Source organism: Dendrobates tinctorius, unplaced genomic scaffold (assembly GCF_039654945.1).
Source record: "Dendrobates tinctorius isolate UK_male_01 unplaced genomic scaffold, ASM3965494v1 ptg000292l, whole genome shotgun sequence".
Taxonomy (NCBI): Eukaryota; Metazoa; Chordata; class Amphibia; order Anura; family Dendrobatidae; genus Dendrobates; species Dendrobates tinctorius.
In genome coordinates, this window is record NW_027361959.1 from 7,881,882 (window position 1) to 7,909,523 (window position 27,642).

General features: G+C 41.1%; 1 protein-coding gene across 1 annotated transcript in view; it reads left to right on the plus strand.

Annotated features, from left to right (window-relative positions):
* Window positions 1-27,191, plus strand: part of LOC141072867 (very long chain fatty acid elongase 6-like) — a 39,088-nt gene extending 11,897 nt beyond the window's left edge. Inside the window, exons 2-4 of the mRNA XM_073560079.1 lie at window positions 17,050-17,181; window positions 20,352-20,503; window positions 22,587-27,191. Of these exons, the coding sequence (XP_073416180.1) occupies window positions 17,050-17,181; window positions 20,352-20,503; window positions 22,587-23,008 (706 nt within the window). The 3' untranslated portion in view covers window positions 23,009-27,191. The remainder of the gene's footprint in view (window positions 1-17,049; window positions 17,182-20,351; window positions 20,504-22,586) is intronic.
* Window positions 27,192-27,642: the final 451 nt, after the last annotated feature.

Sequence of the window (27,642 nt, forward strand, 5' to 3'; positions counted from 1 at the left end):
GATGAAAATTATAATTTAATGTCATCCAATACCTCTAGATACATGGTTAATACAGTTGAAAAAAGACAAATAAGCATCAAGCTCAACCAAGTGATGGGAGAGGAAGGGTACATGCACAACCACAATGTGTAATCTGGTCTGCCCCAAATGAGCTAATGTTTCCCTCCTGATCCCAATAGTTGATCCTCTGCACCAAACAGTGGACGTCCATGTAGATGTTAATAAAAATGCCCAAAACATGGTGCCTCAATGTCTCCTTTTACAGTAGATTTTAAATTCCACTTCAGGATTTAAAATGAAAGATGAGCATAAAGATTCACACTACCCTGGTTCAATTTCTAGTCCAGTACTCAGTGACAGCCAGTCCTGGTCAGTGCGAACTTCCTCATCTGGCACTTGAATGCCAGCATCTTTGGGACCTCTTGCAATAACTAGTCCCCTTCGACATGATGCCTAGCCACTAGGCATCACAAGACATAATGACATGCTTCGTTCCATGATGTCACGAGGTGTTAGAATTTGAGTTCTGGCGGAGGAAGTTTGCACTGCCCTGGTCTGGCTCATCATTTATAAATAATTTTCTCATGGAATCACACGGGATATACATTTTTTAGGGTGGAATATAGTGCATTATTGGGGCCCAAAGCTGCAGCATATGCACTGTCTGCAAAGCTTAACAAATAAATATTAAGACTATACATTTGTGCTCATAGGTTTACATACCCCGGCAGAATTTTTCATTTCTTGGCCTTTTTTCAGAGAATATGAATGATAACACCAAAACTTTATCTCCACTCATGATTAGTGGTTGGATGAAGCCATTTATTGTCAAACTACTGTGTTTTCGCTTTTTAAATCATAATGACAACTCGAAACATCCAAATGCCCCTGATCAAAAGTTCCCATGCCCCATTTCTTAATAACGTGTATTACCTCCTCTAACATCAATGACAGCTTGAAGTCTTTTGTGGTAGTTGTGGATGAGGTTCTTTATTTTCTCAGATGGTAAAGCTGCCCACTCTTCTTGGCAAAAAGCCTCCAGGTTCCTGTAAATTCCTGGGCTGTCTAGCATGAACTGCATGCTTGAGATCTCCCCAGAGTGGCTCAATGATATTGAGGTCAGGAGACCGAGATGGACACTCCAGAACCTTCACTTTGTTCTGCTGTAGCCAATGACAGGTTGCATTTTCCTTGTGACAGGTTACCTTTAATGCTGGGACTTCACAGACACTTTTACTGGCCAACAAGTCTCGTGATGCTGCAAAATTACAAATAAAAATGATCAACTTACCAAATTAATACAATAAGATTGTAGCAGTTGTGAACAGGGATGATTTACAGCAACAGATCCACCTCAAGAATGAAATAACAATTCATGCCTGCGAGGCGAATCATTTTTGTTAAATGACAGATTTCTTTATAAAGAGGATTTTTTGTTGCTGGTAAAGAATGACATAAATGTTCTGTACAAGCATTTTACTCTACTCACGTGCTTTTCTTCATACATTTTTCTAATAGAAAAGTCATGGAAAAACACATTATTGCAAAATGCTATACTTAGAACATTTTGTGTTTAAAAAACTGCAATAGCCCAAAAATGATTCTTAAGTGTGAAAAAACCTCTAGAAATCTGCAAAATTTGTAGCGCATTTCATATTTTTCATCTAAAAAGTGGCAGCAACAATTGGCGCAAAAAATACATATTATCCAGGAAAACTGCTGCAAAAATCTGTACTTTGTGAAACACTACCACATGGTCAAATTTTGTGTAGGGGGCTAGAACACGTACTCTTTACAACCCCTCGCCTCATTCACATGTCCTTTATTTTTGCAGATTGACGGGGGAGACTTGAAAATTTGATTTGATTTGCTGACAGACTCACACCTGTCAATGAATGCATCCATGGTGTAAATTGCTTTAAACACACATCCAGCTATTGCTACAGATTTTTGACAGCAATAGATCCGGCAAGAAGAAGAAGTATAGGTTCTTCCTTAAAGGAAATCTGTCACCAGGTTCTTGCTACCCCATCTCAGAGCAACATAATGTAGGAGCCCAGACACTGATTCCAGTGTTGTGTCACTTACTGTGATGTTTGCTGCTGTTTTAATTAAAAACTGAGTTATCTGCTGAAGATCTCAGTTATCTGAATGCTGAGTTCTGTATAACTCCACCCACACCACTGATTGGCAACTTTCTGTGTACACTGTGCATAGGCAGAAAACTAGATATAAACCAGAAAGAGAAATTACCCTATAAAATTTAGCTTTTAATTAATTTTATTAAAATTCATAGTATAGCAGACAACTTATTAAAAGAATAGCACTCTCAAACTTTTAGATTAGGGCAAATGATTACAATATGTGGCAGGAAACTGAACTGAAAAAACGAGCAATATTCCTACACTGGCCCTAATAGGGCCCTAATAGCTGATATTTGCCTAGCAGCGGAGGTTGGCACCCTAAAATTCGATATGGCGCCCCCGCCATATCGAACCTTCGCCACATTGTCTTGTTGGAAGGTTCACCTTCCAACAAGACAATGACCCTAAGCACTCAGCTAAAATAACAAAGGAGTGGCTTCAGATCAACTCTGTGACCATTCTTGACTGGCCCTGCCAGAGCCCTGACCTAAACCCAATTTATCATCTCTGGAGAGACCTGAAAATGGCTGTCCTCTTGTCACCCTTGCTCTTTGTATTAGCAATAGAGCCATTGGCTGAAAAGATCAAATCCAATAAGAATATTGCAGGATTTGATTTCCCCTCCCGTCGTTTTAAAATTGGACTATTTGCTGACGACCTCTTTTGGACCCTACTGGACCCCTTGAATTCCATCAGAGCACTTGCTGCAGACTTGGAATGTTTTCAAGGGCCTCTTATTTCAAGATTAACTCTCACAAGTCGAAATTCTTGACCCTAACATGACTAAAAAGAAAATCGAGGCGCTAAAGAGAAGTGCTGAGTTTGCCAGAGAAGATAAAGGGTTAGTTTATCTTGGAATCATTTTAGCTAGTTCTATCCAAGCAACTGTCAAAGCAAATCTAAGTGGGATCCTTGCAACTGTCTCTCAGGATATTTCCTTTTTCAGGCAATTTTAACTCTCTATGTTTGGTAGGGTGATGGTTGTGAAATCCATCATTCTGTCCAAAATGCTCTATTTTTTTTGGACGCTCCCAATCACTCTACCATTTCAATCCATACAAAATTTGCAAAACCTGCTAAAATCATTTGTGGGGGGTGACAGGAGGTCTAGAGTGTCTGCAGAAATTTTAAATAAACATAAGAGCAGAGGAGATACGAGCCTGCCTAACTTGCATGCATACTATATGGCCTTATTAATTAAGCAGAGCTGGTACTGGCTCAACAATAAACAAAAATTTCCAGCTTGGTTTTACCTGGAGAGAGACATAAGTAAATCTGGCTCTCAAAGGCTGAGTTCACACGTGTCGGTTTTTTTGCGTTTCCGCGGCGGTTTTAACCGAGCGATTTTGCCGCGAAAAATAAGCATCCCATGTATTCCTATGGGATTCCGCAATGCTGTGCTAATGCTGCGGTTTTTACCGCGGCGGAAACGCTTCGCGGTAAAAAACGCAGCATGCTCATTAATTTCGCAGAATCGCTGCGATCCCGCACCCATAGGAATGCATTGTTCTGCTTACTTTCCGCATGTGGCTGTGCACACCATGCGAAAAGTAAGCAGAACATTTGCAGATGGTACCCACGGTCCGGAGGAGAGGAGACTGTCCTCCGGGCTGTGGGTACCATATCCCTTAAAAAATAGAATTTAAAATAAAAAATATTGTTATTCTCACCTTCTGACGTCCCGCGCAGCCTTCCCGCCTCTCTCCACGCTCCCGGTCCCAGTAAGCCTTTGCGAGCGATGATGTCCGTTCTCACGGGATCGCGAAGTCTCGCTGTCATTCGCGCAACGTCATCGCGAATGACCGCGAGACGTCGCGATCCTCTGCGAGAACAGCCGTCATCGCGGTAATTGTCACAAAGGATTACTGGGATCGGGAGCGTGGAGAGAGGCGGGAAGGCTGCGCGGGACGTCGGAAGGTGAGAATAACAATATATTTTTTTTTATTATTATTTTTTACATTCTATCTTTTACTATTGAGGCCGCATAGGCGGCCTCAATAGTAAAAAGTTGGTCACACTCATCAAACAGTATGTTTGACGAGTGTGACCAACCTGTCAATCAGTTCTCCAAGCGATGCTCCAGATTGCTTGGAAAACGCTAGCAATGCTGCAAGCTAATTACGCTTGCAAAATGCTAGTTTTTCCGCAGGAAAATCGTGGGAATTTAAAATGCGATTTTCCCGCGGAATGGAATTCCGGAATTCTCGCGGTAATTTCCATGAGAGTTCTGCTACGTGTGAACCCAGCCTAAAAAAGTTGCTTTTCTACTTCTTGTTTCAAGAGCCTCGAAAAGTATCTTCCCATCCTATTTTCAGTCCCATCATTTCTGCATGTAGATCACTGATCAAACCATATAAAAAAATTTAACAAAGTTGAACAGGCCTTGAGATTTCCGCTTTATGTAGTGGCTTTAATATTTGACTTCCCTCTCTCAGAAATCTGGAGTAATTTAGGTATTAAAAAGATAAAAAACATACATAATGGGTCTAATTTTCTCACATTCAGTGAATTAAAGGCCAAATATTATGTCCCCTCCTCTGAATTTATCCCTTTCTTAATGCTGAAAGATAAGGTAAAAAAAATCCTATTATGCAAAGCATTTAATTATGAAATTGTGTCTTCACTGCTGTGCAGCCTAAATAATAAAAAATACCTGGAGCTTAAGGCTAGTTTCACACTAGTGTTAGGAGGCGCAGCGCATGGCCACCGTGCAGCTCCGCCCTCTGCCGCACCCCCTCTGGTCAGTTCCTCCTATGGGTGCATGACGCTGCATGCGACCTGCGTACCCTACCTTTAGCATTGGGTACGCAGGCCGTGCGCTAGTATGCTTTTGGCGGCGCATGCGCCTTTTTGACAGTGCGCCGACGTGCGCCAAACGCACCATGTTGCATTTTGGTGCACTCGGTGCACCGTCAAAAGGGCTCATGCGCCGCCAAAAGCATACCAGTGCATGGCCTGCGTACCCAATGCTAAAGATAGGGTACGCAGGTCGCATGCAGCGTCATGCGCCCATAGGAGGAGCTGACCGGAGGGGGCGAGGCAGGGGGCAGAGCTGCACGGCGGCCATGCGCTGCACCTCCTAACGCTAGTGTGAAACTAGCCTAAGGAATATATACTCCTCTTTCAACAGAGAGGAACACTCTTGCAAGAACATGTATTTAACCCCTTCCTGACATCCGACGTACTATCCCGTCCATGGGACCCGGGCCCCTATGCCCATGGATGGGATAGTACGTCTACCGCGATCAGCGGCGCCCACGTGGTGAGCGCCGCTGATCGCGGCCGGGTGTCAGCTGATTATCACAGCTGACACCCGGCACAATGTGTCAGGGGCGGTCACAGACCGCCCCTGACACGTTAACCCCTTGCACACCGCGATCAAACATGATCGCGGTGTACCGGGGGTTAAAGGGAAGCATCGGCAGGGAGGAGGCTCCCTCCGTGCGTCCCTGAGCCCCCCACGGCAGCGCAATGTGCAGCGCTGCTGCAGGGGGCTCCTTTCCTGCAGGCCCCCGAATCCAAGATGGCGACGGGGGCCTGCAGGAAGCTGGCTTCCTCTGTGCCTGCAAAGCGCAGGCATGAGGAAGCCTTCTGCACTGCCTGTGACAGATCGCTGATCTGTCACAGTGGACAGATCAGCGATCTGTCACAGGACAGTGATGTTCCACCTGGGACTATTTAATAAAGTTAAAAAAAAAGTGTTAAAATAATTTTAAAAAAAATCGCCAAATAAATTAGAAAAAAAAAAAAATATTCCCCTAAATAAATCCATTTTTGGAAATAAAAAAAACAAAACAATAAAAGTACACATATTAGGTATCGCCGCGTCCGTAACGACCCTCCCTATAAAACTGTCCCATTAGTTAACCCCTTTAGCGAACCCCTTAAAAAATAAAAATAAAAAACGAAGCAAAAAATAATGATTTATTATCATACCGCCAAACAAAAAGTGTAATAACACGTGATCAAAAAGACGCATATAAATATCCATGGTACCGCTAAAAACGTCATCTTGTCCCGCAAAAAAAGAACTGCCACACAGCATCATGAGCGAAAAAATAAAAAAGTTATAGCTCGCAGAATAAAGCGATGCAAAAATAATTATTTTTTATATAAAATAGTTTTCATTGCATAAAACCGACAAAGCATAAAAAACGACCTAAATGAGGTATCGCTGTAACCGTACTGACCCGAAGAATAAAACCGCTTTATCAATTTTACCGCACGCGGAACGGTGTAAACGCACCCCCCCAAAAGAAATTCATAAAACGCTGGTTTTTGTTCATTCTGCGTCCCAAAAATCGGAATAAAAAGCGATCAAAAAATGTCACGTGCCCGAAAATGGTACCAATAAAAACGTCAACTCGTGCTGCAAAAAATAAGACCTCACATGACTCGTTGGGTCAAAATACGGAAAAATTATAGCTCTCAATATGCGGTGATGCAAAAACTATTTTTACAATAAAAAGCGTCTTTTAGCGTGTGACAGCTGCCAAACATAAAAAAACGCCATAAATAGTAAATCAAACCCCCCATTATCACCCCCTTAGTTAGGGAAAAATAATAAAATTAAAAAAATGTATTTATTTCCATTTTTCCATTAGGGTTAGGACTAGGGTTAGGGTTAGGGCTAGGGCTGAGATTAGCGTTAGGGGTGTGTTGGGGTTCGGGTTGGAGTTAGAATTGGGGGTTTCCACTGTTTGGGCACATCAGGGGCTCTCCAAATGCAACATGGCGTCTGACCTCAATTCCAGCCAATTCTGAGTTGAAAAAGTCAAATGGTGCTCCTTCCCTTCCAAGCTCTGCCATGCGCCCAAACAGTGTTTTACCCCCACATGTAGAGTATCAGCCTACTCAGGACAAATTGCAAAACAATTTTTGGGGTCCAATTTCTCCTGTTACCCTTAGGAAAATAAAAAATTGGGGGCAAAAATATCATTTTTGTGGAAAAAAATGATTTTTTTATTTTCACGTCCGAGCGTTATAAACTTCTGTGAAGCACTTGGGGGTTCAAAGTGCTCACCACACATCTAGATAAGTTCCGTGGGGGGGTCTAGTGTCCAAAATGGGGTCACTTGTGGGGAGTTTCAATAGTTTAGGTACATCAGGGGCTCTCCAAAGGCAACATGACACCCGCAGAACATTCCCTCAAATTCTGCATTCCAAAACGTCACTACTTCCCTTCCGAGCCCTGACGTGTGTCCATAAAGTAGTTTTCTCCCACATATGGGGCGTCAGCATACTCAGGACAAATTGGACAACAACTTTTGGGGTTCAATTTCTCCTGTTACCCTTGGGAAAATAAAAAAATTGGGGACTAATTGATCATGTTTGTGGAAAAAATACGTTTTTTTTATTTTCATGCCCGGGCATTATAAACTTCTGTGAAGCCCTTGGGGGTTCAAAATGCTCACCTCACATCTAGATAAGTTCCTTAGGGGGTCTAGTTTTCAAAATGGGGTCATTTGTGGGGGGTTTCCACTGTTTAGGTACATTAGGGGCTCTCCAAAGGCAACATGACACCCGCAGACCATTCCATCAAAGTCTGCATTCTAAAACGTCACTACGTCCCTTCCGAGCCCCGACATGTGCCCATACAGTAGTTTTCTCTGGTACCCTTGGGAAAATAAAAAAATGGTGACTAAAAGATCATGTTTGTGGAAAAAATACGAATTTTTTATTTTCACGCCCGGGCGTTATAAACTTCTGTGAAGCACTGGGGGGTTCAAAGTTCTCACCACACATCTAGATAAGTTTCTTGGGGGGTCTAGTTTACAAAATGGTGTCATTTGTGGGGGGTTTCCACTGTTTAGGTACATCAGGGGTTTTCCAATCGCGACATGGTGTCTGATCTCAATTCCAGCCAAAAACGTCAAATGGCGCTGCTTCCCTTCCGAGCTCTGCCATGCGCCCAAATAGTGGTTTACCCCCACATGTGGGGTATCAGCGTACTCAGGACAAATTGCACAATAACTTTAAGGGTCCTGTTACCCTTGGAAAAATAAGAATTGAGGGTGAAAAGATCATTTTTGTGGAAAAAATATGATTTTTTAATTGTACGGCTTTATGTTATAAACTTCTGTGAAGCCCTTGGGGGTTCAAAGTTCTCACCACACATCTAGATAAGTTCCTTAGGGGGTCTAGATTCCAAAATGGTGTCATTTGTAGGGGGTTTCCACTGTTTTGGTACATCAGGGGTTTTCCAATCGCGACATGGTGTCCGATCTCAATTCCAGCCAAAAACGTCAAATGGCGCTGCTTCCCTTCCGAGCTCTGCCATGCTCCCAAATAGTCGTTTACCCCCACATGTGGGGTATCAGCGTACTCAGGACAAATTGCACAATAACTTTTAGGGTCCTGTTACCCTTGGAAAAATAAGAATTGAGGGTGAAAAGATCATTTTTGTGGAAAAAATATGATTTTTTAATTGTACGGCTTTATGTTATAAACTTCTGTGAAGCCCTTGGGGGTTCAAAGTTCTCACCACACATCTAGATAAGTTCCTTAGGGGGTCTAGTTTCCAAAATGGTGTCATTTGTGGGGGGTTTCCACTGTTTTGGTACATCAGGGGTTTTCCAATCGCGACATGGTGTCCGATCTCAATTCCAGCCAAAAACGTCAAATGGCGCTGCTTCCCTTCCGAGCTCTGCCATGCTCCCAAATAGTGGTTTACCCCCACATGTGGGGTATCAGCGTACTCAGGACAAATTGCACAATAACTTTTAGGGTCCTGTTACCCTTGGAAAAATAAGAATTGAGGGTGAAAAGATCATTTTTGTGGAAAAAATATGATTTTTTAATTGTACTGCTGTACGTTATAAACTTCTGTAAAGCCCTTGTGGGTTCAAAGTTCTCACCACATATCTAGATAAGTTCCTTGGGGGGTCTAGTTTCCAAAATGGGGTCACTTGTATGGGGTTTCCACTGTTTAGGTACATCAGGGACTCTCCAAACGTGACATGGCGTCCGATCTGAATTCCAGCCAATTTTCCATTGAAAAAGTCAAACGGCGCTCCTTCCATTCTGAGCTCTGCCATGTGCCGAAACAGTCGTTCCCCCCCACATATCAGGTATCAGTGTACTCAGGACAAATTGCACAATAACTTTTGCAGTCCAATTTCTCCTGTTACCCTTGGTAAAATAAAAGAAATTGAACCTGAAGTATTTTTTTTGTGAAAAAAAGTTAGATGTTCATTTTTTTTTAAATATTCAAAAAAATTCCTGTGACGCACCTAAAGGGTTAATAAACTTCTTGAATGTGGTTTTGAGCACCTTAAGGGGTGCAGTTTTTAGAATGGTGTCACTTTTGGGTATTTTCTATCATATAGACCCCTCAAAGTGGCTTCAAATGTGATGTGGTCCTAAAAATAAAATGGTGTTGTAAAAATGAGAAATCGCTGGTCAACTTTTAACCCTTATAACTTCCTAACAAAAAAAAATTTTGGTTCCAAAATTGTGCTGATGTAAAGTAAACATGTGGGAAATGTTAGTTATCAAGTTTTTTGTGTGCCATATCTCTGTGATTTAAGGGCATAAAAATTCAAAGTTGGAAAATTGAGAAATTTTCAAAATTTTCGCCAAATTTCCGTTTTTCTCACAAATAAACGCAAGTTATTTGAATGAAATTTTACCACTAACATGAAGTACAATATGTCACGAGAAAACAATGTCAGAATCACCAGGATCCATGGAAGCGTTCCAGAGTTATGACCTCATAAAGGTACAGTGGTCAGAATTGTAAAAATTGGCCTGGTCATGAACGTGCAAACCACCCTTGGGGGTGAAGGGGTTAAGGAGATGGGAGTCCGACCTTGGGACTGTTGTTCCGATTGAACAATGGGACATCACCATAAAAAATACACATAAATCTACCATATCAATGACTCTTCACTAGTCTTATTTCAAACTACTTACCAGGTAGCATTACATGCCTATCAGACTCTCCGACATTAACTAGGCCCACCCCCCCTTTTTTGGAGACGATGCGTACAACAGGGGAATCTTTACCACATCTTTTGGTGTTGCCCGAAACTAAAACGTCTGTGGCTCCAGGTTTCTCATCATATTGACTCCTTTACAGACAATTTTACCCTGACTCCCCAAAAAGCATTGCTTTCTTTGGACTTGGATCAATCACACCCGTCGGTGAGACAGGTAGTTATTCACATCTTTTTGGTAGTTAAAAATAACTTGGCTTACTTTTGGAAGAAGCCTGACCCTCCTAAATTTTCAGATATCCTAGACAAAATCTACCAACATAATGCTATCGAATGGAGGTTCGCAGTTAGTAACAATAATATTCTCGCCTACACTAAGTGGAAGGTCTGGAAAAGTAAATTTAGACGAGTTTAAATTTCTTTCATGCACCTCCTTAAGTAAATGGACTAGACCGCCTTCTTGCATCTCCTCCTTAAAGGTTCAGCATTATTGTGCCTCTTATTGACATTAGTATTTGGTATACTTATTAATGTATGCTTTGTTACAAGGGTTCTCTATTTTTTATTACCCTTACCCTTCCTATGTACATTTACCCTTTTCCCCTCCTTTTCTTGTTCCCCCTCCCTATCCACCTCCCAGTTTTATAAAAACTTTAATAAAAATATTTAAATAGAAAATGGCTGTCCTCCAACGTTCACCATCCAACCTGATGGAACTAGAGAGGATCTGCAAGGAAGAATGGCAGAGGATCCCCAAATCCAGGTGTGAAAAACTTGTTTCATCATTCCCAAGAAGACTCATGGTTGTACTAGCTCAAAAGGGTGCTTTTACTCAATACTGCGCAAAGGGTCTGAATACATATGACCATGTGATATTTCAGTTTTTCTTTTTAATAAATTTGCAAATTTTTTCTTAATTTTTACATTTCTGTTATTTATTTTCAGTCAAGATGGGGTGCAGAGTGTACATTAATGAGAAAAAAATGAACTTTTCTGAATTTACCAACTGGCTGCAATGAAACAAAGAGTGAAAAATTTAAAGGGGTCTGAATACTTTCTGTACTGTATATACTGATAGCCCCTTGCATGACCTAGGATTTTTCTTGTGTGTTCCTTCCCTCATCCGAACCAGTTGAATGCATCCCATATGATTATTCTCACACCCACAGCTCATCCTATCTGCATTTTATGTGTGGTTTTCTCATTATGCATTCTCATGGATACTCCCAAATAATTAACCTGCTTCTTTATTTTGTTTTTGTCATGCTATCTTTAGTTGTGTGCCGACAAATTATCCGTTGAAATAAATGAATTATATTAAAGGGAACTTTTTACTTCCCTTACAGTGTTCTAGCTCATATTTAACTCTTTCTAAATACCGTATTTACCTTTCTGTTCCCAGTAGGGCACCAAAAAGAAACTGTATAATGTTCTAGTAATGTTGTAAATGAGCCCAGAATTTTCTGCTTGGCAGGGTGTATACATAGCTTAGAAGTGTCTGCCATTTTTCTCTATTACCCAACCCATGTAGTTGATATGCTTTATGCCAGTTGTGTCATTGAAACTCCCTTTTGATTGCAGAGGATTCAGTTCCCTTCTTTCCATTACATTTTTATAAGCAAATTCTTAGGATTTCCAAATTTTTAGAGCATATCAGGTTTAGGAAAGAGCATTTGTATTTTTCTAGAAACAGACCCATATCTGTCCAGCTAGTGCACACTACCGATTTTCTCGCACGAGTGCTGTCTGTGATTTTCACGGATGACATTCATACCTATGATATTCTATGAGGCTGTGCACATGTCTATTTTTTTCCTTGGACCGAGTGATTTATGGAAAAAATGAGAGACATCCAATTTTTATATCCGTGTCAGATCAAAATCAGCAATGCAAGTTTATGGGTTCATGAAAAAAACTGCAATTGGATGACATTTTGATGGACTGAAAGAATGGAGAAACTATCCACGCCCAAGAAAAAAATGATGCCATTCTGATCAAAGTCTAAGGCTGGAGTCAAACACAACCATTAAAAAATCGGTCCGATTTTAACAGTACGAAATCGCACAAATAACACAGGTCAACGAAAAAAATTTTTTTTTCTGGTGTCCAAAATATTTTAATGAATTTGGGGTATTTTTGGGGTGCTGATTCTGAATATGTCATCAGTTTTGCCAGATTGGCTCAAGTTTTTGAGATTTTTGGTATCTTATTTATAGCACTTGTTGGTAAATGCGACGCATCATCTCATTAATTTCTTTGGATTAGTACTTGAACTGAGCAGTTCTCAATATAGTTTTGTGTTAATTAGTGTTCTAAAAGTTTGTTCATAGCTTGATTTTTGCACTAACTTTATGTTGTTGTCTGTTTTCCAGTGAAAAGCATGAACTCATCATGAAGAAGTTGTCTTAACGATCCAGACTCATTCTGTTACATTTGTGGTGAATATACACTGCCAAAACATAGAAGAAACATAACACACTTCGTAAAAAAAGTGTATTTTGCCTATTTTGGGGTTATGCTTGGGGACCAAGACAAGTTTTGGGCACCACACATAGTGTGCAAAGCATGTATCGAATTATTACGAAAATGGAGCAAAGGACAAAGAAAAAGCTTCAAATTTGGTGTTCCAATGGTGTGGAGAGAGCCAAAAAATCATCATGATGACTGTTATTTCTGTGCAGTGCAAGTGCAAGGATTCAATAAGCATAAGAAACGAAAATGGGAGTAACATGGAATCTGCAAGAAGGCCTGTCCCTCATTGTGAAGATGTGCCTGTACCTGTGTTTACCATAAATAACAGTCATCATGATGATTTTTTGGCTCTCTCCACACCATTGGAACACCAAATTTGAAGCTTTTTCTTTGTCCTTTGCTCCATTTTCGTAATAATTCGATACATGCTTTGCACACTATGTGTGGTGCCCAAAACTTGTCTTGGTCCCCAAGCATAACCCCAAAATAGGCAAAATACACTTTTTTTACGAAGTCTGTTATGTTTCTTCTATGTTTTGGCAGTGTGTATTCACCACAAATGTAACAGAATGAGTCTGGATCGTTAAGACAACTTCTTCATGATGAGTTCATGCTTTTCACTGGAAAACAGACAACAACATAAAGTTAGTGCAAAAATCAAGCTATGAACAAACTTTTAGAACACTAATTAACACAAAACTATATTGAGAACTGCTCAGTTCAAGTACTAATCCAAAGAAATTAATGAGATGATGCGTCGCATTTACCAACAAGTGCTATAAATAAGATACCAAAAATCTCAAAAACTTGAGCCAATCTGGCAAAACTGATGACATATTCAGAATCAGCACCCCAAAAATACCCTAAATTCGATGAAATATCTTTGGCACCAAAAATGCTGTTGACCAGTGTAATTCTTGTCCAGGGATCCGTCTGTCATCCCATTTTCCGGCGATGAACCGATTTTATTCGCATCTAAGCATCAAATTGACATCCAATGCAAATGCCTGATGCTCTTTCCTGTTGCCCTGGAGAAGTCTTGCGATTTAATCACAAGTCACACTTGTGGTGCGTTTTCAATGCGATTTTTAATCGCATCCATAGACTTGCATTGGCGAATCCGATCCGAAAATCGGTGACAATCGCAGCATGCTGGGATTGTCTCGGTCCAAGGAACGGATCCGATAAAAAAACTCATGATGGGAGCAGCAACATAGAATAACATTGGGACGAATGCAATGCGATTTTTTTATCGCATTGCATTCGTCCGATTTAATCGCTAGTGTGACTCCGGCCTAACCAGAATAATGGGACCATTTCTCTCGAGTGTACAGAAATCGATCATGTGAATTGCGACTCACACTTATTTAAGACAGTGAGCTGCAATGTGATAGACTGTACATGGAAAGATGTGGTGCTATTTCTGGAAACAAACACAGTAATTTTGCTAATCCTTGACAACTTCTTGAAGTATTTAACAGGAAGAAATGTAACATTCTACATCTGGGCAAGAAAAGTGAAAATTACATCTACAGAATGGGAGGAAGAGAACTAAGTGACAGCACATGTGGAAAAGACTTGGGTATAATAGATGACAGACAGCACATGAGTCAACAGTGTGATGCAGCAGCAAAAAAGGCAAACACAGTTCTAGGATGTATTAAGAGAAGCATATAGAATTGATCATGTGAAGTAATTAACCCCTTGTACTCCTCCTTAGTCAGGCCTCATCTGGAATACTGTGTCCAGTTCTGGGGGACACATTTTAAAAAAAATCCATTGAAAAACTGGAACAAGTTCAGAGAAGAGCTACCAGGATGGTGAGAGGACTTCAAAGTATGTCCTACAAGGAATGGTTAAAGTATCTGGAAATGTTTAGCTTGCAAAAAAGAAGGCTATGAGGAGACTTAATAGCTCTCTACAAATATCCGAAGGGATGTCACAGTATAGAGGGATCATTGTTCTGCCCATTCTGTGCAGCAAGATATTTTTAAGTGCTGTTCCAGCTATTGCCACTGAGTGTCATAAGTTGCCCTTCTTATGAAGCTCAGCTCAGCTCTCTGCAAAACCACTGCTTATAACGAGCAGATACCGGTACGATTAATGCAATTATGTGCTATGCATATGCAGCCATAATGCAGCCCCCCATGATGTTTGCAATGCATGATAGATATGCATCCTCTTGTCAGTGAGTGCAAAGCTGGCAGCCATTAGTTGTTTTAGATATCTTTCTCTTTTACTGCTGTGTATGTTATATTGTTCAGCTTCTATATAATGCATGCTACCGATATAACAGAATCCTGTATCATTGCTACTGTTGTGATAGTACCCTGTATTGCTGTGATTACCTGCCAGTACTGATGTATTGCATATTGTCTACCAGTACTGACATGCTGCATTATCTGTTTCTTATAGTTTTTATCTGAATCATCCATAACTGTGCACAACAATCTCTGATATCATCTACAACTTTGTACAACAACCCTTGATCTATTCTACTACTGTGTTCTACTATACCATCTGTTATCATCTCCCATTGTTGTCCACATCATCCCAATAAATAATAGACTTAAGCACCCATACAGTAGCCGCATGCTGGAATCCACACAGCATCATATGTGAAAGAAGGCAGAACAATCATCCTTATTCTCATTTTCAAATGTAAACATGAGAAGCAATGGAATGAAACTGAAAGGGAGAAGATACAGATTAGATATTAGGAAAAAAAAGTTTTGACAGTAAGGGAGATCAATGTGTGGAACAGGCTGCCAAGAGAGGTGGTGAGTTCTCCTTCAATTGAAGTCTTCAAACAGAGGCTGGACAGACATCAGTTTGAGATGGTTTAGTGAATACTGCATTGAGTAGGGGGTTGGACACGATGACTCTTGAGGTCCCTTCCATCTCTAATATTCTACGTTTCTATAATGCATAGTCCATAGTCATTCATGTAGCATAATGCACAGCCCATAGTCATCCTTGCAGTAGTATGGCCACCGTGTACTCACTGACTTAAAATAAATGAATTAAACACTCACTGTCCATCTGCTCCCCCGCCGGGCGGCATCCTCTTGTAAGACCAGAAGCTGACTTCAGCGTGCAAGCGACAGGAGCGCATGACGTAACTATCCCAATCACATGAATACCGACGTCAGCTATTTGTCTCTGATGGGTGGGCACCCTGTATTGCCACGCATGGACCCGATGGGTCTGTGCATCGCAATACACTTCAGCTGAATGTGTTTCCAAGTACGAACATCCAGCTAAAGTATTTGCTGCTGTCAGTGTCCCCTTCACCCGTCAGGTCCGGTTGCAATGGCGACTACTGCAACCGCGTTAGTTATGCCCTGCTGTCAAGTTTAGGTCACAAAATCCACGGTCCATACTCGATCAGTGTATGTTGTGCAAGTAGGTGCTTGGGATGTAACATCGCAGAATATGAGGACACAGTGGTAACTTAACCAAAGACTATTACTGTAACACAGCAAATTGAACAAGGTTAGCAGATTGTTAAAGTGCAATAAAATATTTTCCAATTGAAACGTAAGTCACCTTTTCGGATAGAAGCAGCGGTAACAGTTACAACAATTAGACTGAATCATGCAAGGCACTACACATTTTCAATAGATAAAAGCGTCTCTATTCTATTAATCGATTATATGGTGTGTCACAGTCAACCTTGTACCCATCACCTGTCACTTTCATGGTATTAACATACACTATCCAGGCTCTAAATGGAATCTATGTTGCTACCCCATTAGGCCGCAAGTCGTTTCTAGTTGAGTCACTTCTAGCACACATTTCGCTGGCCTCCTCCATTCTTTAAAGCACATCCTTGGTCCCTTGTGTACCTCACATCTTGTATCTCGCAAGTGTCCTACTGACACGATCTGCTTGCTTCGCTTGGGTCCAGTCCAGATGACTTGGTTCCAGAATCGTTCAATTGGCTCTGGTCTTGGTTGCAAGGTTCTTCACTCATTTCTGGTTCCATTCTGGTCATTCGGTTCTCCACTTGGCTCTGATTACTCAATTCTCCACTTTTTCTGGTTACTCAATCCTTCACTCAGGTCTGGTCACTCAAAAAGGCGGCTATAAGCCAGCTTTGCTGCATTGCACGTCCGTCCTGCTACAGGTCCAGGTTCCAACTCCTCACCTTCACTGACCTCCTTGTCTTTTTAGAATTGCTAACTGTGCCAAAGCTATCACTTGACCTGGTGTCTCCTCCAATCTGTTCCCCTCAGGAACCATGCGCTTTGCTATACAAATCCTAATGATGCAATTCTAACCACTTTCTCTTACTTTCAGATATCCTGTTATACATTAACCGTGGAAATCTTTTATTTGTCCATCTCCTTACAGTTGGACATGTGAATCCAGTTTAACAGTTTGCTCCAGGTTTAAAACAAACCTTCAAACCTTTTTGCTCCTCTGGATGTGTGAATTGTATTTAATTCTAATTTTTGCTTTGACTGTTATAACTATGCTTCTTCTCATTGCAGGAGTAAGGCCTTCCTTTTGTCACTTCTATATGCCGCACTGATATTTGGAGGTCAGCATGTCATGAAAGAAAGAAAAAGGTTTGAACTGCGGAGGCCATTGGTCCTCTGGTCCCTCAGTCTTGCAATATTCAGGTAAAGTATTTTTTAAATATTATTGTTCATGATTATTTACAGTATTACAATTTAAAGGGGTTTGTCAACTACTACATGGGCAATCCCTTCTCAATCCCTTTGTTTCCCCTTTGTAAAATAATAGCACCTATACTTACCTCCAGTGCCGGCAGTGTTCAAGCAGTTGGCTTTCCCGGGGATCACGCGATCCCTGCAGCTAATCAGATCTCACTGAAGGTGAGTATAGATATTAACATTTTACAAGGGGGAAACATAGGGATTGAGAAGGAGTCGGTCGAGTACTGCACATCCCCTTTCATGATGATGTTCCTAGCCAGGCCATATAAATGAGAGGCTTGCAATATATATTGCATATTTTGGAGCTGCTGTTATTGCCCTTGAGCTCTTTGACTAACTATATACTACTTTCTAGAAATCATCTTTGAAGTTAGTTGGATGGAGGGCATATTTATGGAATTTTCACAAAAGTTTTACGTAGAAGTTTGTAGTGAGCTGCAAAGTCTTCATGCAGTGCCGTATAATCTCAGTTGGGTTCCGTGGGTATGAACATATTCAATGCATATAGGGGAAACTAGCTCTCTATATACAGAGTCTAATGGAGCATGCTGCAATTTTTGTGTCATGTCAGGTTTTTGGGACCCATCTAATCTTAATCAGAATTTGAATCTAAAGCTGGAGTCACACATAGCAACTTACCAGCGATCCCGACAACGATATCAACGTGTCAGGATCGCTGGTAAGTCGCTATGTGATCGCTGGTGAGCTGCCAAACAGACAGCTTCACCAGCGATTAGCACAGCGACGCCGAGCGCGGCATCGCTGTTGTTTTCATTAGCGCTGATGCCATGGATCCATGTAAAAAATAGAATTAAAATAAAAAATATTGTTATTCTCACCTTTCGACGTCCCGCGCAGCATTCCCGCCTCTCTCCTCCACGCTCCGGTCCCAGTAATCCTTTGCGAGAATTACTGCGATGACGTCCGTTCTCGCGGGATCGCAAAGTCTCGCGGTCATTCTTGCATAGGATTACTGGGACCGGGAGCGTGGAGAGAGGCGGGAAGACTGCGCGAGATGCCGGAAGGTGAGAATAACAATATTTTTTATTTTTTTTATTATTTTACAGCTAATCGCTGGTCTCCCGCCTGTCACACGCAGCGATGCGTGCTGGCCAGTGGGAGATCAGCGACGAAAAAAATGTCCAGGAGTTTCTTGCAGCGATCAGCGATACCGGCAGGGGGGCCGGTCGCTGATCGCTGTCACACACAGCGATCTCGCTGGTGAGATCGCTGTTGTGTCACAAAACTTGTGACTCAGCAGCGATCTTGCTAGCGAGATTGCTATGTGTGACGGGGCCTTAAGAGAAAAGTTCTGTAGAAATCTAAACAGAAGTACAGGAGATGCCTGCACAGTCTGCTTCAAGTCTTAAGGCCCTGTCACACATAGCAATCTCTATGTGTGACAGCGATCAGCGACCGGCCCCCCTGCCGGTATCGCTGATCCCTGCAAGAAACCTCTGGACATTTTTTTCGTCGCTGATCTCCCACTGGCCAGCACGCATCGCTGCGTGTGACAGGCGGGAGACCAGCGATCAGCTGTAAAATAATAAAAAAAAAAAAAAATATTGTTATTCTCACCTTCCGGCGTCCTGCGCAGTCTTCCCGCCTCTCTCCACACTCCCGGTCCCAGTAATCCTTTGCAAGAATGACCGCGAGACTTCGCGATCCCGCGAGAACGGACGTCATCGCTGTAATTCTCGCAAAGGATTACTGGGACTGGAGCGTGGAGAGAGGCGGGAATGCTGCGCGGGACGTCGGAAGGTGAGAATAGCAATATTTTTTATTTTAATTCTATTTTTTACATGGATCCATGGCATCAGCGCTAACGAACACAGCGATGCCGCGCGCTCGGGGTCGCTGTGCTAATTGCTGGTGAAGCTGTCTGTTTGACAGCTCACCAGCGATCACATAGCGACTTACCAGCGATCCTGACACGTTGATATCGTTGTCGGGATCGCTGGTAAGTTGCTATGTGTGACTCCAGCTTTAGCACAGTTTGTTTCACAAGTCATTGTTTTACTATATTGCTCGCAGATAAGACACAAGTAGTAAATAATTTGGTGGTGTTCTCCATCCTATAGTACAACATATGTTGTTAGCAACTTTCATACTGAAGTCTTTTGTAGCAATGGCATCTGAGAAATAAGTACTCTTAACTTATCACAATCACTAACACCTTTGTACAGTATGATGTAATGATCACGAGATAATGACATCAGCCATTTTATTGCACAAATTATTTTCAAAAGTACAACAATCTATCAACAACCCCTAACTAATGTGATTTGTTACCTGCAGTGGATCTATTTTGACCAGGCAATGGACACACAGGTTCACTGGAATATTAGAGCTTCTATTACTTGTAGTGGGACAAGGACCTCTGTGCCCACTATATGGATCACATTTTTTTTATCTACTGAAACTGAACAATGTTGGCTTATGCTGAATCACAGCAAGCTGACATCTTGAAAAATTTAAGACATTTTTAGACTACCTTCCCATGATGAACTTTTGGTGCGTTTTTTAACCTACACATTTTTGCGGCATCAAAAACACAGCGTCTTACAGTTCCAGCAAAGTGGATGGGATTTATAGAAATCTCCTGCCCACTGTGCTTCCTTTTAACGAAATTCACCTGCGGTTTGTGTTTTAAATCTCCAACATGTCAATTTCTCTTGCGAGTATGCAGAGTTTTCTGTGGAATTTCCCCATAGTCTTGCATTAGGTGCAGAAATTCAGCAGGCAATAAACACACATGCGTTTTAAGAGCGTTTTAAAGGCACTGAAAATGCCTGTAATCTGCACCTAAATATGTCAATAAAGTTTTGTCAAAGCCAAATAACAGGAAGCATCAAAAACAAAGCATCTTTATTTAAAGCATAACACACTAACAAGAGACAAAAAAAACTCAGAGTCAAAAATGCATGTTAAAAAATGCACACAAAAACGCAACGAAAAAACACAAGTAACCTAATTGAAATATTAAGTACAGAAATGGAGTAGAAATTCTGCAACATCAAAAACTCACCAAAGCTCATCATGGGAACGTAGCCTTGTAAGTGAGCAAGGATGAATAGTAGCTGTAACTCAGGCTATTTATATTATATTTTCAGTATCATTGGGGCGATCCGCACTGGTTGGTACATGTTTCACTTACTCCTCTCCAATGGTTTCAAGCACTCGATTTGTGACCGTGGATTTTATAATGGACCTGTTACCAAGTTTTGGGCATATGCCTTCGTCCTTAGTAAAGTTCCAGAGCTCGGTAAGTCAATCGGTTTCATATCAGCATTAGAATGAACTCTCTCACTCCATCAGACATTCTTTCAATCCTCCAAATCTTGTTTTTCATTCTGAAGATATTTGCTGAAGGTAAAGCCAGTATGTCTGAGGTTAAAGCCCGTACATGCTGAACTCTGATGAACTATGCAGACTATACAGAATTTCAATAGCTTAGTAAGAGGCTGTGTACACTGTGGGTTTGCAAGTCATATCAGACACATTCCTTACTTAGATAGACATCCAATGTGGAGGAAAATCCATCATAGTAATAGTAGCCACAAATACCACCACCCTGACTACAGTTAGGGTATGTGCATATGTTGCGGATTACCCTGCAGATTTTTCCATGCGGATTTGGCTAAATCCGCAGGTAAAATAACCTGCATTTTACCTGCAGATTTTGTGCAGATTTCTCCTGCGTTTTGACACCTGCGGATTCCTATAATGGAGCAGGTGTCAAAACGCTGCGGATCCGCACAAAGAATTGACATGCTGCGGAAATGAACCCGCAGCGTTTATGCTGTGGATTTTTCCGTAGCATGTGCACAGCGTTTTTGATTTTAGCTTGACTTTAATGGTACTGTACAACGCAGGAGATTCTGCTGCAGATCCGCAGGGCCAAATCCGCTGCGGATCCGCAGTAGAATCCGCAACGTGTGCCCATACCCTTAGGTGCTTTGGAAGAGATTACGCTACGGTATGCAATTTTACTTAGATATCACAAAGACTTTGTAAAGAAGATGGGAGGTGTTATATCATTTGATGTCTCATGAAGGAAACTGCTGCATCATCAGAAACCAGTTTTTGAGCAAGGCAGAAGAACCAGTCTTTCTAGACCACTGTTCTTATCAAAACTGTTATTGATCTAATGTGTAGTGAGTAAAAAGGAACTATCTTTGTATTTAAGAAACTTTTGTTACCTCTCCCATCTTTCTGTAGAGTAGTGGCAGTAGACTTTTAAAGAAACTTTCTTGTACATAATTGAGATCCAGCTACATTATAGGAAATCCTTAAAGGGTAAATCTCAAAAATCAAGTTATAGCTTGCTGATTGCTGTATGTCCGACCGCTGGGAACTCCAGCGATTCTGAGATCTGGACTTTTGATCTCAGTAACCAGGCTCTGCAACCATTTACAGAACAGGGGTGCACATGCACTGCCTATGCTTTATCCATTGTCTATACAGGGCCATACATTTTCTGGCAGTCCCATAGATAATGAATGGTGCTGAAGCCGCACATGTGCACCTCTGCTTCATTCAGGATGTGGCTCCATAGGATAGAGAGTAATTTGATTCTTTTAAGAATAACGCTTTAAGCAGATCTACCCTATTTTAGTGAGGAGCAAACATTGGTTTTGATTTATATTTAAATATAATGAATTGGGATGGACAGAGTCCTGAAAAGTAGGACTTAGGATGGAGTCACACACAACGAATAAAAAATCGGTCCCAATTTAACGGTCCGAAATCGCACAAAGGTATCTTAACCAGTGATGCGTTTTTGATGCGATTTATCTTCATTGATGCGATTTTAATCGCATGTAAGGATCCTTTTGACATCCGTCTGGCGAGATTTTCTCGCAGGAAAGCAAAATGGACATATAATGGAGCCCAATGACAGGTTTCCCCACACAAACTAATTAATAGATATAGACACATTAAATAAATATATATATATATTTTATACATGTTATAGAGACACATTAATATATATATTTCTAGTTCATACAGTTCTTAATTGCAGAATAGCCGCTGACACATTAGCCGGCTTTTGTATAACATTCTCCTGCCCGACATGAAATGACACATGGTTTACATATAGTTAACCATTTCATTTCATGTTTTTTTTTTATGTCTATCACTATTAATTATATGAGGGCTTGTGGGTTAAATTTTGGGCTTGTAGGGGTTCATTTAAGGGGTTAATTCGTTGTATTAAATTGCGGAGACTCCCGCTGACGTCACTGAGGCTACCCCCCATGGTAGATGGAATGCAACATGAATGGGTAATAATATACTTTGTGCTAATGATCGACACTAAAGAGATTTTCTGTCTTTCTTTACAGGTGACACTTTGTTCATTGTTCTGCGCAAGCAAAAGCTAATCTTCCTTCACTGGTACCATCACATCACAGTGCTGCTCTACACATGGTTCACATATAAGGATATGGTAGCGGGGGGAGGGTGGTTCATGACCATGAATTTCACAGTCCATGCCTTCATGTACTCTTATTACACCCTACGTGCTGCAGGAATTCAAGTGCCACGTCCGTGTGCCATGTTCATCACAATCACCCAGATCTTGCAAATGCTCATGGGCACTTTCGTCAATGTCCTGGTGTATAAGTGGATGCAGGGCGGGACATGTTCAAGTACCATCGAGAACATTTTCTGGTCTACTATGATGTACACAAGTTATCTCATCCTTTTCTGTAGCTTCTTTTATAAATCCTACATGAAAACCCCAACAAAAAGTAAGGGTGATTAACCTGAATTCAAGTCATATTTACCACCCAACATTTCCTAATGCAAAATGTGACTAGGGACTACATATTATATTAATATACATGAGTGATGGTATACACAACATTTGTCTTATGTCTATTGGCAATATTACTCTTAACTTAAAGGGAACCTGTCATCAGGATTTTATATCCCAAATTAATGGCATGTATATAAAGGTGTTTTAATGCTGAGAAAATCTTTACCTTCCTTGTAGAAATCAGTTTTGCTGCTTTAGAGAAATCCAGAGTTGAAATTATATGCTAATGAGTGACAAGTGCAGTGGGCAGACACTAAACTTACAGCTCTTCTGCCCTCTCCCTTTCCTCCACCTGCTGACCACCTCCTGTTTTTGACTCACAGGTCACTGAAACATGAGTGACCTGGCGACAGGAGGCAGGCAGCGGGTGGTACAGAGAGAAAGGCAGGAGAGCTGTATGTGCAAGGTCTACCCACTCCACTTATACATACAGTAGTTTCACAGTTTTTAAGGTTATAATTGTATTTAAGTCTATCGAGTTCAACCTAGAGCCTAACATGAGAAAAGCAATACCCCATGAGGCAGATGCTATTTGTCCAATATTGGGGGGAAAATTCCTTCAATGAACCATTACAAAATTTAATAGCCATAACCTATAATATTATATTTTTTCAAGAAAGGCATCCAGGCCTTCCTTTTTTAGCAACTCAACCATTACAACATCATGATGCAGAGAGTTCCATAGTCTCGCTGCTCTTACAGTAAATAATCCATTAGCTCACTGCACTAACAGTAAAGAATCGCCTTCTGTGGTTATGTTTAAACTTTCTTTTCATATTGATGATGCCCCCTTGTCATCATTGCAGGTTTAGTTACAAAAGGATCATTAGAAAGATTTACTTTGCATTACAGCGGCATATATATATATATATATTTATATATATATATATACACATATATACACACATATATACACACATCATTCCTTTGGGGTGTAACATCCTGATGACAGATTCTCTTAAGTATTTTCTATGGAGATGCAGCAATTTAATTTGCAGTGCTAGATATCTACACACATGCTCAGACCAGACCTGAGCACATACACGGTAATCAACCTGGATCTGACAAGTATCCCAGCAGCAAACAGTGCAGATTTATACAGGGTGGCCCATTTATATGGATACACCTAAATAAAATGGGAATGGTTGGTGATATCAACTTCCTGGTTGTGGCACATTAGTATATGGGAGGGGGGAAATATTTCAAGATGGGTGGTGACCATGGCGGCCATTTTGAAGTCAGCCATTTTGGATCCAACATTATTTTTTGCAATGGGAAGAGGGTCATGTGACACGTCAAACTTATTGAGAATTTCAGAAGAAAGACAATGGTGTGCTTGGTTTTAACATAACTTTATTCCTTCATGAGTTATTTACAATTTATGACCACTTATAAAATGTGTTCAAAGTGCTGGCCATTGTGTTGGATTGTCAATGCAACCCTCTTGTCCCACTCTTGACACACTGATAGCAACACCGCAGAAGAAATGCTAGCACAGGCTTCCAGTATCTGTTGTTTCAGATGCTGCACATCTCGTATCTTCACAGCATAAACAATTGCCTTCAGATGACCCCAAAGATAAAAGTTTAAGGGTGTCAGATCGGGAGACCTTGGTGGCTATTTAACTGGCCCACGAAGATCAATCCACTTTCCAGGAAACTGTTCATGTAGGAATGCTCGGACCTGACACCGATAATGTGGTGGTGCACTATCTTGCTGGAAAAACTCAGGGAACGTGCCATCTTCAGTGCATAAAGAGGCATAAAGAGGGCAACACATCATCATGTAGCAATTTGAAAGTTGTCCCGATATGTTAGAACTGCAGCACTGCATAATATACCCAGTTTTTCTACATACTTTCTAGTTTTTATTGGAGCCCTATCACTGTTCCATACAAATTTGAGCTTTAATATAACTGTGTGCATTAGCCTAAAGTTTTATACTTTGGGTTCTGTTCACATCTGCCTCTTAATAATATTATTCTGCTCTGTCATAGGAGCGGTATGACCAAATTAAAGTGAATGTCAGACACCGGTTTGTTCTCAATGATGCCCATTGACTGTAATGTGAAAAGAGCCTTAAGGCTCATATCTTCTGTACCAATTCCTGCATTATATCAATGGCAGAGCTCCCTGGCATCATCTATTATTTAATGTCTATTTTCCAAAAGTACGGTTATATGCAGTAGGCCATGACTTGTGCAGTATTACTCTAGTAGGTAATGAATGAGCAGCCATATTTTACAAATACTAACAAATATTTTTTGTGATACATTTTTGTCCACTTTTTGCACTTTTGCAATTACTCTCTAGTAACACTATTACATAGCAGCTTAAGTACTGTATTCAATCGAGATAACAGTCATGATGGCCATGTAAATCCTCTGGTGGTTGAAGCAGTGGTGCTTCTATACAATATTTGGAAATAGACGAATAATGTAAAAATCCTGATCCATGTACCTTTCAAGCACCAGAATCCATGCGCAACTGCAACCTGCGCACGTTACGTCACTGCATGGGGGGAAAAACTAAAAGCAATAATTGTCGGCATCTATGTAGGACATCGTATCGTTTGTCTCACAGAAATTTTTATGTATACTCAGTAAGGTGGGAAATGATATCTGCTTGTGTCTTTTCCTTTGGTTTCTGAAGGTGTGTTCTGTAGACTTAAAGATGGCACTAATTTATTACAACTTTGTATAACGTTCTACTAATTAAATATGTTAATTTTAAGAGTATTTATTTTATTGCTAGATACTAAGGGCCCCGTCACACATAGCGATCTCGCTAGCGAGATCGTTGCTGAGTCACAAGTTTTGTGACACAACAGCGATCTCACCAGCGAGATTGCTGTGTGTGACAGCGATCAGCGACCGGCCCCCCCTGCCGGTATCGCTGTAGGAAATCCCTGGACTTTTCTTTGGTCGCTGTTCTCCCGCTGGCCAGCACGCATCGTTGCATGTGACAGGCGGGAGACAGCGATCAGCTGGTAACTAACGTACACATCGGGTATCCAAGTGACATGTGTCCCTTAGAAACCCGATGTGTACGTTAGTTACCAGCACGCTGATGCAGTGAGCTGGTAACGTCCCTTGGATACGCGATGTGTACGTTACTTACCAGCTCCCTACATCAGTGCGCTGGTAACTAACGAACACAGCGACGCCGCGCGCTGGGTGTCGCTGTGCTGATCGCTGTCTGTTTGACAGCTCACCAGCGATCATGTAGCGACTCACCAGCGATCCTGACACGATGATATCGTTGTCGGGATCGCTGGTGAGTCGTTATGTGTGACGGGGCCTTAAATGGTGCCTATGTTTTTTAGCCCAGTTGTACATACTCGACTTTCACGATCTAACAATGGACCTCGATATCCAGACTGGCCGGTGGTCCTCTGACTGGAACCAAACAGTCTCATATGCATAAATAAGTCTGTTGAGATCAGATCAGGAGACCTTTCCATACTCACAAACTGGTCTAATGGTGTAATCTCATTAAAGATAACCCTTTCATAATAGAGACACTGTCATCCAGCCGATTCCCTTGAGCACAGGAATCCTCCATGACATCCATATGCCTAATTAGGACTTATGGACAGGGGTTGGCGCTTTAAATTTTAATTCTCAAATTAAATGAAAGATTTAAATACGGTAGCTTCCTTGGCAGTCAGACTGTCACATTTACTGCTTTTATCCTTTTCTCTCATAAAAATAGTTTTACACAAAATCGCAGACATCTCAAAGTCAAATATAAAGATCTATGCTCCAAAAATAACATACTTGAATAGATAAAATACAGGAGAAAGAAGAAGGGTTTCCCAAAGCCCAGGGAAACTTCTGCCGTTGGTATCCTATTCTTTGTGCGCAGCAATTCTTGAATGAAGAAATGGGTTATTTCATGATCAGAATGTTTTAATACCATGTTGTGACTTACTCCATTTTCTGATAAAGGATCATCAATGTATTGAAATATGAATTTGATATGGTTGTTCTTTGTCATTTAAGTTGTGTATATACAGCCTGGTAACAAATTTATTTTTTGATTTGGAACTAATGTACAAATATGTTGTACAAGTAATGACATTTATATTTGTGTCAATAATTTAAAATAAAGGATTTTTTTATATTTTACAGCTTTGTGTGAAATATTTTTTTTTCATGGAAGGGGTCAATATAAACTGCCTTAGCTCCACACTGTGGTCAGTTGTCCACTACTTTAACATTGACGGCTTCCTTAGGGTAACCCATCAATGTCTGATTTGTGGTGGTGCAACACCCGGCACCCCCGACAATTAACTGTTCTCTATGTCGGCCGTAACTGACCAGTTATGGAGCTGCACAGTGCAGCTTCATCTACTGTATAGTGGCCACAATCACGTACTGTATTTTTGCCTCCTATTCAACTTAATAGTGGTGGATGTTCAGTACACGGCCATTGCTACTTTTCAGCAGATGGAGCTGCACTGTTCAGCTCCATAACTGGTCAGTTCCAGCTGCTGCTGATACCGAGAACAGCTGATCAGTGGGGTTCATCCATCCTCCACTGATCAGGCATTGATGATCTATCCTAAGGATAGGCCAT